This window comes from Lolium rigidum, chromosome 1 (assembly GCF_022539505.1).
Source record: "Lolium rigidum isolate FL_2022 chromosome 1, APGP_CSIRO_Lrig_0.1, whole genome shotgun sequence".
In the NCBI taxonomy this organism is placed as follows: Eukaryota; Viridiplantae; Streptophyta; class Magnoliopsida; order Poales; family Poaceae; genus Lolium; species Lolium rigidum.
In genome coordinates this window covers 290,866,600-290,882,499 of record NC_061508.1, presented here as the reverse complement: position 1 = coordinate 290,882,499, position 15,900 = coordinate 290,866,600, and the positions used below count along the sequence as shown (strand labels likewise).

The following is a 15,900-nucleotide window of genomic DNA, read 5'->3' as shown; positions in this document are numbered from 1 at the left end:
GGCCAGGGCGGGGAGGCACAGCCTCCAAGCTGCACGGCGTCAAGGCCGAAGCCGTGGAGTTGTTGCTCCCAGGTCGGAGCTTGCCAATGGACACTGCGGGAAAGCTCGGGAGAACGAAGAGGAAGACATGGCGAGACTAGGCTTCATGTGGTTGAGGAGAAAGATAGGGAGACACCAGAGAGAGCTCGCACACATGTAGGACAGGGACACGTACTATCTATCTAGCTTTTCAGAGATTCTCTTTCCAAAAGTCAGATTTGGCCAAATGCAAAAATTCAACTCATGTGTGCTACTTATCCGAATCACGAGGTAATGGGTGGCTGGATAGCTCGTGTACCCATGTGTGCGTGTACAAACTCATTTCCGCAAAACATATCGGTTTTTGCTGAAACAACTTTGTGAACATGTAACATGTCAAGGTATACACGAGGCATTTTTGTTTTTATTTTTTTAACATTTGGAAATATGTTTAATATGCATTTCAAATAAAGGGTGCATATGCACTCGGGTGCAGAAACACCCTGTCCGTTATGTAGCCTACACAAAAATAACAAGATGTACTGTCCACAATAAAGTAGTAGACACATACTATTCACAATATAGCGAAAATCCATCTTTTTTTGTGTAGGTTACATAAATTCGAATTTTTCCTTGAAAATTGACACGAGTAAGTAGCATGATGACATGTACGTGCGTGAATTATTTCAATTTTTTTGACACATTCAAATAAGGTTATTCTAATGTTTTTGAATATCAGGGTATGGTGCACCCGAGTGCACCACCCTATATTCGTCATATGTGGCCACTTTGTTATGTCATCATGCTCACGATGTAACAAACTTGGAACAAAAGAAACACATGAGATTTTTGAAGTAATTCCGCCATTTCGTAGTTAAGAAAACTAGGGATGAGACCTGCTTGTGGGTCATTGAGGGCGCTATGGGCTTGGTCGTATTAGGCTTTGTGTGGGGTAACTCTTTGGGTGACCCCAGTTCCTTGTTAATTTTTTCTTAATTAATGAGATGAGGCAAAAACAAAAAAAAGCGTTTGCATCCGTTTAAATAAATAAATAAGTGTTTCTGTTTTACAAATTTTTTGAGGGTTGAACAGTGGGAAAAGCTCCCACTGCTATTTTTTTTCTTTTATTAATAACAAAATGTCTTATTACAAAGGTTACACTTTGATTGTAACCGAGTTTTTTCAGCTGCACAACAATTGCAACTAAACACCAAACATTTTCAGTTACACTATTGTAGCTGATTGTTTCTTTCCAAACGTCTCTAATGTCATTTGAAGACTTAAACTAATTTTCATTCAAATGATCGCTAGAGAGACCCCTTATTGTAAAATATTCCGTCCAGATCAATTTCCCGATCTTAACACGTTAGTGTCCCCCTGAAACTCGAGAGGCCAGAAGAAACAATAAACGCAATTTCCAACTAAAATCTGTGACAAAAACAGGTTATAACGACGGGGTGGTCACGAGTCACGACCCAAAGGCCAGGCCAGCCAGCCAGATCACGGATCTGTGAACCGGGTCCAGGAAATAATATCCAGCATACAGACAGGCAGCGGCAACCACGGAACCAACCCGATCACGTTGCCCTGCAGCCTAGACTAGCCCCCACGACTCCCACCATCTCCACCACTCCCGTGGACTCCTTCCCTCCATCCTCCTGTCGCGGTGGTTGCCCGTCGCCGGAACCAGGAGACCGCAGCCGGAGGGCCGCCAGATCCGCCAAGATGAACGACGCCGATGTCTCCAAGCAGATCCTGCAGATGGTGCGCTTCATCCACCAGGAGGCCGAGGAGAAGGCCGGCGAGATCTCCGTCTCCGCCGAGGAGGTTTGTTTTCCTCTCCCCTCTCGAATGTCCCGGAAGCTTCGCGATCCGCGCCGCCTCCTACTTCTTCTGACCGCGCCTCCTTGATTGCGACCCGCTGGATTGTTTAAGCCCATCGTTCCGATTTTGGGATCGCGAGATCTGCGTCCAAGTGACGGAACGCCCAATTTTGTTCCGAGGCGGATCGACAGGCTTGTAGATTCGGGCTGTGTAGTACTAGTAGCTTAAGCTGGTCCTGGTGCACGGGACGAAACTAGAAGCTTCCAGATCGCGAAGTTCTCAGCCATGTAGAAACGTCTTCTGACTTTCTCTAAATTCAGATGACTGAATCCATCCTAGTTGATTTCGGAAGCTGCGATACATCATGCTATTATTTACTCTTGTAGACGGTCCAGGAAGAGCTTGACCTGAATCTAGAAGCAGAACTGCATCGTGATCTTAATGCAAAACATGCCAAAAATTGAAGTAGCTCATCACCATGCTTATTGCCTGTTACATGACCTTGTGATCTGTTGTCCTGCACCCATCGCCACCGATCCACTCAATGCATGACACGTGTGTTGTGTAGGCTGTAGCATTATCCATGCTCGATCTTAGGTGCCAATTTTATCACCTACATCCCTGCACCGCGAGATGGATCTTCGAGCAGAATGCCGTAGATACCAAACTGTGTGTCTGCAGGATGAGTTGGTCGGGTGATGGATGCTCAGCAGTACACTCACGTAATTGTTGTTGCATGTCTTATGCATTTCTTTATTATCCCTGGGTTTGTACGATCGATTATTGTGTTCCCCAGTGCCATATCAAGTACGTTATGTATAGGTCTAGGAGACGTGATTTGTCTGCATGCATTCTGAGTTTCCTGGAGTTGTGAGAATGCCCGTGAAGCAACACGGCAGTCATTTTTTGCAACTGAAGCTTTTCTTATGCATGTGCTTGTCAGTATCCTGTTAGTCTCATGTTTGCTATGCCATAAGTTTCTTGCTTGTCATAATTTGTTCGTATGCCTTACTACTGCGTAATTTACATCGCAGGAATTTAACATCGAGAAGCTGCAACTTGTTGAAGCTGAGAAAAAGAAGATCAGGCTAGAATATGAGCGCAAAGAGAAGCAGGTTGATGTCCGGAAAAAAATGTGAGGCTTGAATTCTCTCTTTCCCCACGAGAATACGATGCTATCTACTGCATTTAATCTTTATAATCTAGAGAAATTATTCTACATTGTAATTATATAACAATATGCTGTAGAGAGAGCTGAGCAGCAAATTATATAAAATATATCAGTGACATTCAGTACTAAATTAAGCGCTCCTAAGCTCTTAGCTGAGGCAAAATGGCTAGCTTAATTGCGTTTAAGTGTGCACTTGATTTTGCTTACCGCTTTAATCCTTCAGGAAAGGGAAAAACGGAGGCAAAACGCTAGCTCAGCACTTACTACCTCCATACCAAGGCTTAAGGCCTATATTTTTTTCAGAAAGTCAAACTATGTTAAGTTTGACTAAGTTTTTATCAAAAATCATTAACATGAAAAGTACAAAATCAATATCATTAGATAGATAATGAAATATATTTTCATATGGTATCTACAAAATATCATATTTGTTCATAAATTCTTCTAAAAGTTTGGTCAAATTTTACTTCATTTGGCTTTCTGAAAAAAATATAGGCCTTAAGCCTTGGGATGGAGGTAGTAGTTCTTAATTGAACCTACTGACGTTAACCATTGTTGTTAGGGGTGGGCAAAACCTGAAACCGCTCAAGCCGTGGAAACCGGCTAATGGGAAGCTAGTTCATTTTCCTTCACAAACTAGTGGCCTCCAATAGTTAAAAAAAACTAGCCTGCTAAACCGGTCAAACCATTTCTGCCCACCCCTAATTGTGGTACAAGATAAGCCCAATTGCTTTAGCTTCACAATATCATCACTTGTGCCCACTTGTTCTTCATTTCGGAACACTTGAATGATATACGAGCCAACTCAAGATTTACCGTCAAGATAAAACTTTGTGGACTGCTTGTTTGGTTTGAGTAATGGATATTGCGATATACTGAAGTGAAGTGCTCAATGAAGTATGACTTTAAAGTAGAATACACAAAGGCTATATGTTAAGTTTAAAACCAACAACGAAAAGAAAGCGCTACTGTGGACAGCAATGGAAATACAAGAATAACATAATCTAGTACTCCCTACGTCTTACAAAAAGCTGCTCAACTTTTTCTAGATACGAATGTATCTATAATTAAAATATGTCTATATACCTCCGTATGTAGACAAAGTTGAGCAGCTTTTTTAGGTACGGAGGGAGTACTAAAGCAATGTCACCTTAGTATTATGTTACGTACAAATGAAGTGCAATGCTGACTTTTTAGTACTAGGGTACATTAGTATATCGAAGCTTATCCCTTTCCTAACCTAACAAAGTGTTGTTTTCTCCTTTACCAGTGAGTACTCTATGCAGCTGAATGCTTAACCTAACAAAGTGTAGTTTTCTCCTTTATCAGTGAGTACTCTATGCAGCTGAATGCTTCTCGCATCAAGGTGCTTCAGGCCCAGGATGACTTGGTTAACCAAATGAAAGAGGATGCAATGAAGGAGCTCCTGAATATCAGCAGCAACCACCATGAATACAGGAAGCTGTTGGAAGGACTAGTTGTTCAGGTTTGTTTCAATATACATACTGCACAGAAAACTTCTCCTTGGTTCCTTATGGTGGGGGCATCTATTTTATTTCAGTACACACAGTTGTATTAATGAATATCATTGTCTTCTTACTCTTAAGTAACAATGTGGGTCTGTTTAACCGTGATCTTCTCAATTATGATGCAATCTTGTGTATTGAAACTTGTGTGAATTTGATTCATAGGATCAAGTATGCAACATAAATTTATTATGCTCCTAAACTCATGTATTAACGAACGAGTCCTTGTGTGGATAAAATACAGTGCTTGCTTCGGTTGAAAGAGCCAGCTGTACTCCTCCGTTGCCGCAAAGAAGACCACCACAATGTAGAAAGAGTACTGGATTCAGCAAAGAGTGAGTATGCATCAAAGGCAGAGGTCCACGAGCCGGAGATACTAGTGGACCACAGTGTCTACCTGCCACCTTCTCCAAGCCATCATGATGATGATAAGCATGGCCTGTTTTGGTAATGCATTACACTTATCTTTTCGGTATTTTGAGTTTTCTTCTTTCTGAATGTTTTAAATGTCAATTTTCGCGGCGAGGGCCCAGCTACAGCAATTGCAGTTATCGTGGAAGTTGTTTCTCATATTGTTCTAATATTAGTTAATCCACATGTGACCACATGTGACAAATCTCATTCAAATATATTAAAGAAACATAGTAATTTAAGACTAGCAGTATAACCAATCAAAGTAGCACTACAACATGTATTAGTGCCCTGTAGGTTGTACTCCCTTTGTCAAAATGTAGTGCACCTTAGTTTTTTCAGAAGTCAAACGATGTAAAGTTTGACCAAATATGTAGAAAAATATATCAAAATCTAGAACATCAAATCAAATCAATATTATTAGAATCATCATGAAATATCCTTTCATATTATATGTATTTGACGTTGTAGATATTATATTTTTCTACATACTTGGTCAAACTTTACATCATTTCACATTTGAAATAATTAAGATGCACAACTTTTTTTTTTAGCAAAGTAGGAGTATATCAAAACTAGCATAGTGGAATATTGGCCCATTACTTCTCGTTTGGTGTCCGAAAGAGCCATAGCATAGTTGTTGCAGGCATTATAGATCTGAAGTTTTTCAATAGTTCCTGCAATCCTGTTCATTATTACGCTCTTAATGCTGAAAGTGTGTTTATGCAGCCATGGAGGTGTTGTGTTGGCTTCTCGAGATGGAAAGATTGTATTTGAGAATACAGTGGATGCAAGGCTGGAAGTTGTCTTCCGCAAGAAATTGCCGGAGGTGCGCTCATTTTTCAGTATACTTTGTTCCACGACCCTGTGAGTTTGCATAATGCAGTATTTTTCGTAAAAAACAATAGAAAAGAAAACGAATCTAACAAGATCACAAAGTCCAATGTTCTGTATCTCTTGCTAGGATTAATCTCCATTTGTGCCAACGCGGGCAACATTGTAAATGGTTTTGCATTTTAATATGAGCACAAACAACATTTTTTCAATTATGAAATGGCAAGTATGAGAGCATCATTTAGTTTATTGTATGATAATACCCATTATAAGTAACCCCTGAGAAGGGAAAACATCTTACCCCTTTTATTGCTAAATCAGTTCACTTGTTCCCTTAATCACACCAAGAGTACATTTTCTTGAAAAAACAGAGTACTCTTGAGGAGTACAGCAGGTTTTTAAGCCAGTTTCAAAGTTGGTGCTGCACTCGTAAAAATTAATCTAACAAAAATTGTCAAGTAAAAAGTTAATTTGTGTACATGTCCTCTGGGGACACCTATTTCAGAGGCTAAAATCCTACACAGGACACACAACATTATGCTATTGTACAGAGAAAGAAAAGCTATTTAGAAACATGAAATTTATTTTAACATCCTTGTTTCCTTGCAGATCCGGAAACTTCTTGTTGCGGCCTAATCTGCACTTGTATTTTGGCGATGGTACAGCTGTTTCTATGTAATGGCTGCTGGTTTGACCCTGCAGTTGCAACGAACTCCGCCTGTTTTTTGCAAACATCGATTGTTTAAAGTATTCATCCTCTATGTAAGCACTACCTATTTGTTCATTATTATTGCTGAGCACAAACTATTTGCACGCTGTTTGCTCCGAGGAATAAATAAATAAAGTACTGTCAGACTTAAAGGGTTAAGCTAGGCATTGTGGCACTGATTGTGCTGATGAACTCTCTGGCTTTGCCATTCTGTGTATAGGCTATCATAGATTGCGAAAACAACTTCCCGTGTGATGACTGATGTGCTTATTTATCTGTGTTTCTTTGCAACTGGTGTAAGGCTTACGTACTCTTGTTTGAGAAGTTACCCGTGTGTTCATTCGTTAACCAGCACATTACTACCCACACAGGAAAACCGTAGGCAGTAGGCTCGCATATTGCTGGATTACGAGTATCAACATTGGACGCCATTGGAGCTAAGTCATAATTTGTCGCCCCCTAACTTCCCGTTGTTGTACTTGCCAACATTCTTGTCAGTATCCCCTCGGTCTATTTCACGGGAACGGTGGGCAGAGAGCTGATTGGCTCCCGACATCCAGTGCTCCATGTGTATTAAAAAATTCGAAAATTTAAAATTTCAAAAAAATGTGAAACAAAATTCTGAAGTAGCTAAATGATGTCTCCCACAAACACGTAAAATCTCAATTCGAAATGTTTTGTATTCCAAGGTACACAAAGATGATAAAATCTGAATTTTGCCGGAGACTTGAAATCACTATACTCAGATTCACAATTTTGCTATTTTTGTGTAGCCTAAAATACTGATTATTGCCAATTAACGTGTTCACGTTTGTGGAATTCTTTATTGGCAAAATTGTGATTTTTTTGGATTTTTTCAAAACTTCGAAATATAATTTCTATTTTTCTTTGTGGCGATGTGCACCAGATCTTCACTCACTGAAATGAAACCAAATCTCCATTCACTTGGTGAAAAGGTTAAGCGGCGTGGTCGAGTATCAGGCACAGTGACGCTCCGGCATGACAGCCGGCCCAAGCGCTTGGGTCCACCATCGTCCTTCCTCCGGCGGTGGGAGCGGGAGCTGGCGGCCTACGACGGCCCGCTGCCTCCGCCTCCGCGCAACAACGCCGCGGGCCGCCGACGGTGGTGGAGCGCGCCGGAAAGGACGCTGGCGAACGTCCTCGCGCACATCGAGGGCGGGAACTTCCCAGTGCTCACGATGCCCCCGCATCGAGGGCATCGGCGAGCCGCCGCCGGGGAAACGTCTGGCAGCCACGGCGCATGGCTGCCAGCTCGTCGTCTTCCGGATCGGCGCCGAGGCCATCCTTGGCGCCGGTGAAGAAGGAGGCGACGTCTCCGTCGATGCCGGCGCGCGTCAAGAAGGAGCCGGCGTTTCCGCCGCCGACCAGAGGGCGCAGCAACGGCGCCCTCGTCATCCGCGACCAACCCTCTTCCCCGCAGCGTGGGCTGAAGAGGAAGGCGGCGAAGAAGGAGGACGCCATGGCCGCCACCAATGCCGCCGCAAACAGGCTTGCCGAGGAGGAGGCGAAGCGCGCGGAGGACGCCGCCGTGGCGGAGGCGATCGCCAGGTCGCTCAAGGACCTGGTGCCCGCCGACAACGCCCTCCCCGAGGACGCCGCCCTCGAGTGGTCGAGGCGCGACTGGGAGCGCGAGGAGGCGGAGCAGCAGCGGCGGCTGATGGACCTGGCCGCCGCACGCCAACTCGCCGCCCGCGCCGCCGCTCCAACTGCCCGCGCCGCCGCTCCAACCGCGCGCTACCGCCGTCCTGCGACACCTCCCTCCGGCGTCGCCGTCCCCTTCGTCGACCTCGAGGCCTCGGACGACGAATGGTACAAGCCATCCCCGCCTCGCACCAGCGGCCGGTGGGGAGACGCCGGCCAGGGCAGCAGCAGCCAGGCCCCGCCGCCGAAGGTCGACGACGACGGCTCCGACGACGACGGCGGCGACTACATGGTGTTCTACCGCCATTTCGGCATGTAGAGCGCCGTGTTTTAAAATTAGCAGTCGAATTCCCCTAGCCGAATTCGAAATATAGTCGAATTCGGCCTCTATGTATGAACTCCGCCCGTTATATAGTAAATATCATTAAATTTAGTCTATATTCGCCCGTTTTTAGCCGTAGTTTGTCAAGTTTCCGTTTTTCAAATTTGCATCGTCGTCTTCGTCTGGGCACGCGGCTGGGAAACTACTCCTCTCCACGCCAAATCTTCCTCCAATCCGGACGAAACTTTCGCCGGATTTGGGCGTGGGGAGCGCCAACGAGTGGGGATGCTCTAAATTACCATATGATTTAATTTAAATAAATAATTGATAAATTAATGACCACAGAAAAAACAAGTAATCATCCAAGTAGATGAACACATCGCATCTAGACAAGATGAACCGGTTGCATCTACCACATACCACAGAAACTAGAACTAGAAATTCTAGTAGAGATTGAAATAGGAAAGACAGAAACACATTGATGCAACAACATCGTTGACATTGGCGGTAGCAGCAGTATCGGTGTTGTCTCCCTTGTTGAGGTTGTCGAAGAGGTTGTCCATGTTGGGGAATAAGTCGCCGCTGGGAAACTCGTCCTCGGACGACGACGTGTTGCCAGTAGTCACGCGTAAGCGCTCCTAAAAACCTGATTGCCCCTCACCCGTACAGGTCTACGAGATGCATGCGGCTAGGGTCGGTCGGTGCACGCCAAAGGGAGGGATGAGGAAGATGAAGGCAGTGACGCAAGGTTTTAGAAAGAGGCGGTCGCATATGTGTCTCGTACATGCGGCTAAGGTTTGCGTCCACACTTATATAGTGCGGTTCATGAAGGTAGTGGATCGCATCCCACGTCCAAGTCAACACAGCCACAATCGAGAAAAACCATAACAAAAACGGTTGCATTAACGCGTCTGTTAATGACTCGTACTCCCTCCGTTCCTATATATAAGCCGTATAGTTTTTTAAGAAAAATTTCAGAATATAACGTTTATTGCGTTGCCCTACTTGTATGGATAATATTTTTGGAGATTTGATTAGGTTTACTTACCTTATGCAAAGTCCTCTATTAGCTCACGCCAATTACTTACGATTAACCCTAGCCAAACATGGTGTAATTTTTCCTAAATATGTGTTTCTTAATTTCCGTGCCAGAAATTATATGGCTTATATTTAGGACCGGAGGGAGTAATAAAATTCCTGAACAACAAAAAAAAAAAAGCTCGGCTCGGCGAGATTTCCTCAACCCGCGGCGCGTTGTGACGTGTGTGACGAGGCGTGGCGAGGCGGGCGGCGGAGGAGTATGTGTACGCGAATGCTATCTCTCTCTCTCTCTCTCTCTTCTCACTAACTTACTAGGACTAGAACATCACCCCTTATAAACCACTTCAACTCTCTCTCAACTAGCAATGTGGGACTAAACTTTAGTCCCACCACTTGCCATACCCCATGGGCCAAGAGAATTACAGAATTTGTATTGGCTATGGGTCAAGTTCCAAGGCCAAAATTCCAACAATCCCTCACAAAGTCTCATTTTCACATTAAATACCATTATTCCAGAACATTCTTTATATATCGGCGCGTGGTGGAGACTGTTAAGTTGAACTTCCACTATGAACTTTATATTACACTAGTATCTACTTGAATAGTGGGCTATACCTTGAACTACAAGTTTCCTACCCACTAGCTTCACACAAAGCCTAGACCTATATAGGGCCGCCACAAGCCTTCCTCGCGGTGTGGAGGTTATACGTCATAATCCAGGGTCTTTCATGAGTTTATTAGAGAGCACCCTACTCCCACAGATTCCGACGTTTAACAATCAGACTCATCTATGTGTGTTTTTAAGAAGATGTTATGCAGGAAAACATTTTTGCTTGAATAAGCCACTTAGAACACATTAAGATAAGCATCATCCTGACATGCATAGTAGGAGAATATTGCATCATCAGGAGAGGTAAATTAATTGTAGGGATACTCTTCTCCCAGCTGATCGACAACTTATCTCCCAACTCTAATTCACGGGATCTATGATCACACAGGTGGGTTACCACTGTGGGCAACTCAAAGTGTCGGTCTCAAACCCATGTCCCTCGATAAATTCTCTATCATACCGCATGATATACCCTTTGTGAAGGGATCTGCCGAGTTTCTAGATGTTTGGATATAATCCAACGCAATAACTTTGGAGTTCTCATTTTCCTAACAGATTTCAATCTCCTCTTCACATGCCTTGATGATTTCATATTATCCTTAGAACTGTTTACTTTGATGACCACCGCTTGATTATCATAGTTCATCGGGATAGCGGGTATTGGTTTCTCAACCACAGGTAAGTCCATCAAGAGCTCACGAAGCCACTCTGCTTCAAGAGTGGTTGTGTTTAATGATGTGAGTTCTGCTTCCATTGTTGACCTCGTTAAGATGGTCTGCTTGCATGACTTCCAGGAAACAGCGCCACCACCAAGTGTAAACAAATAACCACTCATGGCTTTAGTATCATCCGCATCAGATATCTAGTTTGAGTCACTATAATCCTCAAGTACCCTTGGATAGCCAGTATAGTGAATACCATAACTCACAATGCCTTTTAAATATCGCAAAACTCTCTCGGGGGCATGCCAATGAATATCTCCAGGATTTGACAAAAATCGACTTAGTTTTCTTACAACAAATGAAATGACATGCCTCATCGCGCTGGATAAATAGATAAGCGAACCAATGATCTGAGAATATCTCAACTGATCCCTAGCAATTCCTCGGTTCTTTCGCATTAGCACACTAGGATCATAAGGAGTTGAATAAAACTTGCAGTCGCTATACCCGAAACGACTCAATATTTTTTTCCACATAGTGGGATTGAAGCAATGTGATCCCACCATTGTCATCGTTGAGAAGCTTGATGTTCAAGATTACATTGGCTACTCCTAAGTGCTTCATCTTAAAACAACGAGATATGAACTCTTTGACCTTCTTGATAACAACAAGGCTGGTCCCAAATATCAATATGTCATCAACATAGAGACAGAGGATAACTCCCTCGCCCCCACCATGGCGATAGTATACACACTTCTAAGCTTCGTTTACAACAAAGCCTTCAACGGTTGATAACCCACAAGTATAGGGGATCGCAACAGTCTTCGAGGGAAGTAAAACCCAGATTTATTGATTCGACACAAGGGGAGACAAAGTATACTTATAAGCCTTAACAACTGAGTTGTCAATTCAGCTGCACCTGGAAAAGCACTAGTAACAGGGGTGATGTGAAAGCAGCAGTAATATGAGAGCAATAGTAACGAGTAACACAACGAGCGAGTAGCAGCGATAGCGAGTAACACGGAGGCAATGGCACCAGAAAATAGTTGATACTACTTCTAATGGCATATAGGACCGAGTGAATATTTGATTATGAAAGATGGACCGGGGTTCCCAGCTATCTACACTAGTGGTAACTCTCCAATAACAAGTGACAAGTGTTGGGTGAACAAATTACAATTGGGCAACTGATAGGATTGAAATAGCATTAAGACAGAACATCAAGTTTATTAATCATGTAGGCATGTTTTCCATATATAGTCATACGTGCTCGCAATAAGAAACTTGCATAACATCTTTTGTCCTACCAGCCGGTGGCAGCCGGGCCTCAAGGGAATCTATCGGTAATTAAGGTACTCCTTTTAATAGAGCACCGGAGAAAAGCATTAACACTTGGTGAAAACATGTGATCCTCATATCTAAGCCTTCCCCTCCAGTTATCCCGATTCTTGCTGTCACTCTGGGGCTTCGGGTTCCGGACATAGACATGTGTAAACAACTTGTAGATACAATCTAAGCAATAATTATAGAGCTTAAATCTAAGATCATGCCACTCATGCACTAGTGACAAGCATTAAACACAACAAGATTGCAGCAACAATAACTTCACAAACTTTATAGATAGACTGATCATAATGTAACAATTCATCGGATCCCAACAAACACAACACCGATTACATTAGATGGATCTCAATTATGTAAGGCAGCTCATGAGATCATTGTATTGAAGTACATGGGAGAGAGAGTACCAACTAGCTACTGCTAGAACCCGTAGTCCATGGGGGAACTACTCACGGAGCATGATGGAGGCGGTGGCGTCGATGGAGAAGACTCCCGGGGGTCGATCCCCGTCCCGGCAGGGTGCCGAAACAGGGAATCCGTATCAAACTCTTCGGCGTTTTTGCCGAACTTATGTCTTCGTACCAATTTTCTCCGGTATCTCTGTCATTAAACCTCTCCTCGACGAAGTCGAGAATATCTCGGGTACCGCGCCTGTCAGTGACATGCGCACTGTGCCTGGCGCGCGACAGTGTCAGTGGTCACTTCGGTTCGTCTTCTGCGCCAACATTTATGGCGCCGCACCGGATCCGCGCTGCCGTTCCGGATCCGTGTGGCCTCCCTGTGTCCTCGTATTTTTGGCGCGTGTATCCGCATGCCACGTGGCGGCCCACGAACCGAACCGCCGCGGCCCAGTGGTTGCTGTCCCACTTCTCCTTCTTCCTATATAACTGGGGTGCGGTTCCACTTCATCTTCTTCTCCGCATTTGCCCCCTTTCCTGCGCACAGAGCTCCTCGCCCCCTTGCGCTCCCGTCGCCGCCGGTCTCCGCCAGAGTGCTGCTCCGACGAGCTCCAGCCGCTTCCCGCGCTGCGCCGAGATTTTCCGCCGCGCAGAGAGCCTCCAGAGCACCTCCGCCGTCGCTGCATCGGGCTTCCGACGGCTACCTCTGCTCCTCTTCGCCGCCGACCTTCGTCGACGACTGCGAGCCCGCTGCGCCTCCGACGACCCTCTTATTCACGTCTTCCGCTGCCTCAGGTTAGCCCCAATGCCTGTTTGCCCCCTTCTCTTCGCTTCTCAGTTCTTGGGCCGGTAGAGTATTTACTTTTTCTTTTCCTTTGCTTTTCCTCTTACTCGTAGATCTTTTCGCAAGGCTAGGCTTTGGGAAACTTGTTTTTAGGTAGAGTCCGGCAACTTTCGACTTGTATGTCTAGCGAAGACTATCTTTCCGAATCAGCCTCCAGTAGCCACCAAAGCGAAGCTTCCGACGGGCTCTCGGCTGAACTAGCCCGGATGGAGACCTCATCATCCGCTCCAGCGGCCGGTTCCAGAAGAGGTCAAGAAGCTAGCAGCTCCGGCCGAGGTTCCGGAGTGGATCTATCCGGCATCACCCGCGGGGCCTGGAAAGGCTCAGACGTGGTGCAGCAGGATATTGACTGGCTGTACCGCTCCCGGAGGATACCGACACAAGTATCATGCCGGATTCCACGTGATGAGGTGGAACCTGATCCTGAACCCGGGGAGTTCGTTGTTTTTGTTTCTCACTTTGAGCGGGGCTTCGGCCTTCCGGCCTCCGACTTTTTCCGTGAATTTCTTGACTTCTACAAACTTCAACCCCATCATCTCCCTGGCAACGCCATTTTCTATCTCTCCTGCTACGTTTCTTTCATGGAGGCCTACATTGGCCTCCTTCCCACTAAAGAAGCCTTTGCTCGCTTCTTCAACCTTCGGATCAACTCGGTCCAAGGTAAAGATATCCCCAAGCCCAAGCCTCCGGTGCGATGCGGCTCCTGCATCGTAGGTTCCCGCCAGGGGAGCCCCTTCTTCAAGTTCTCTGGCCTGTATTCTTGCCGGGCCTGACAGGAGACTTTCTTCTATGTGAAGAACAAAGGTTCTTCAGATTTCATTAAACTGCCGGCCTACAATCCGGCGAATCCAACGAGGACGAACTAGGGGTTCAATCCGGGAACCAATCATATCGAAACCAACCGGGTTGTTCGCTTCCTCGAGAAGCTCAAGAAGGAGATGAAGATCTGCTCTGACGATATCATCCGCGTGTTTATCTCACGCCGGGTGCTTCCCCTTCAGCGCCGGGTTCACAAGATGAGCCAGATGGTTGGCCCCCCGCGATCCCACCAAAATCACCGGCTTGCCCCTGAGCAAAGAGGACATAGCGCTCAAGGCCAGGCAAATTTGTAACACGGACATGCCTCTAGATTGGGAGTGGGGCTTTCTTCCTCTTTGTGCCAAGAATCCCCCAACTGCCGAAGTAAGAACTTAAGCAATCCGGATTGTGCTTCCGGTATACTTTTGATGTGTAGCTAACTATCTTTTTCTTCTTCAGGCCCGCGATCGGTTTCCTCGGATCGACGCTGAAGCCCGAGGCCCTTGCGAGAGGCGCTACTTGGACGAAGCAGATCCGGACCCTTACGTGGTCTGGACCAAGAACAAGATGGGCCGCACCCACACCTCACGCCCCAGTAACTTTTCTGGCAAGGGCTCTGATGATGAGGTTACTATACTTAAGGAATTTTGCTCTTTTCGCTTTCTTATGTATCATCTTTCTGTAGCCGCTCCTTCAGCCAACGCCAAACCACATGTCGTGGAGCACATCACCCCACTCCAGGCCGAGGTTGGGGCTGAGTTTCTGGAGAAGCTCGCCTCCCAAGGCCGTAAGAAGAAGGCGCCCACGCCCGAGGCCGGTTCCAGCGAGGCTCCTCCGGCTAAGCGCTCCCGGATGGAGATCGGTGGCAAGACGGTCACCATCAAGCGCTACCGGAAACGGGAGATGCCGGTGGCTACCGGGTAAGTTTCCGATTTCACTTTCTATTTTTCTCTTGACTCTTTGTTTTCTGATTCTCTTTTTCCGGTTGCCTTTTCTGAACTTGTTCCCTTTCTATCTTTCCAGGCCTGCCCTGAAGATCTCCAAGAGCGCCTCTGGCATGAGGCCGGAGACTTCTGAGGACGCCACCAGGACCTCGACTACTCCTCAGCGAAGTCCGGTACCATATGGTGCCGGCAATCCTCCTGCCTCCCCTCTGGGGGCAACACAAGTTCGGGGCGCGCGGCCCCTAAATCTTTAGATCACCGCGCGGAGGAGGACTTTGTCTCCCCTCCTGAAGCCCAAGACACCGGCGCCAACAACACCGGCGCCGGCACCGAAGATGCCGGGCAGGCGGAACCTCTGGTTCCTCCTGTCCAGAAGAAGAAGAAAAAGAAGGCTCCTTCCTCCCCTTCCAAGGCCGTGCCGGATTCTTCCGAGCCGGCAAGCTCCGCTCCGGCAAAGGACGCTCCCGAAGCTCCTGCGCCAACAAAGACCACGCCAACTCCTCCTCCGGCAACCTCCACTGGGAAGCCGGTCTCCGCCAAGCCCACGCCACCAGAGGGCGACAAGTCCACCGCCCAGCAACTCGCTGCGGTGGTGACCGCATCCACCGCTCTGCATGCCGGCCGCGCCGCTGTGGTTGCCTCTGAGACGGCCTCTGCCCAGGTAGGCCGGATCACAGAGTTCCAGCGCCAAGGAGCTGACCTGGGCCACCTGCTCGATTACGCTGAAAAGAGGAATCAGGTGGATCTGACGCCGGCGACGCGGGGCCTCGGCAAGGATAAGCTTC

At 46.3% G+C, this 15,900-nt stretch overlaps 1 protein-coding gene across 1 annotated transcript; it reads left to right on the top strand.

Moving 5' to 3' along the window:
• Positions 1 to 1,677: 1,677 nt before the first annotated feature.
• On the top strand, positions 1,678 to 6,652 carry LOC124695836 (V-type proton ATPase subunit E-like). Its single transcript, XM_047228650.1, has 6 exons — positions 1,678 to 1,845; positions 2,877 to 2,977; positions 4,343 to 4,499; positions 4,784 to 4,986; positions 5,680 to 5,779; positions 6,394 to 6,652. Exons 1-6 carry the CDS (start codon positions 1,744 to 1,746, stop codon positions 6,418 to 6,420), a joined length of 690 nt encoding a protein of 229 aa, XP_047084606.1. The 5' UTR covers positions 1,678 to 1,743; the 3' UTR covers positions 6,421 to 6,652.
• The last annotated feature ends 9,248 nt before the right edge of the window (positions 6,653 to 15,900 follow it).

What these genes read in the sequence shown, in the direction of transcription:
- LOC124695836 (XM_047228650.1), top strand. Translation starts at nt 1,744, where the DNA reads ATGAACGACGCCGATGTCTCCAAGCAGATCCTGCAGATGGTGCGCTTC. An exon ending in TCTCCGTCTCCGCCGAGGAG is followed by an intron (nt 1,846 to 2,876) that starts GTTTGTTTTCCT and finishes TTTACATCGCAG; the next exon opens with GAATTTAACATCGAGAAGCT. An exon ending in TCCGCAAGAAATTGCCGGAG is followed by an intron (nt 5,780 to 6,393) that starts GTGCGCTCATTT and finishes GTTTCCTTGCAG; the next exon opens with ATCCGGAAACTTCTTGTTGC.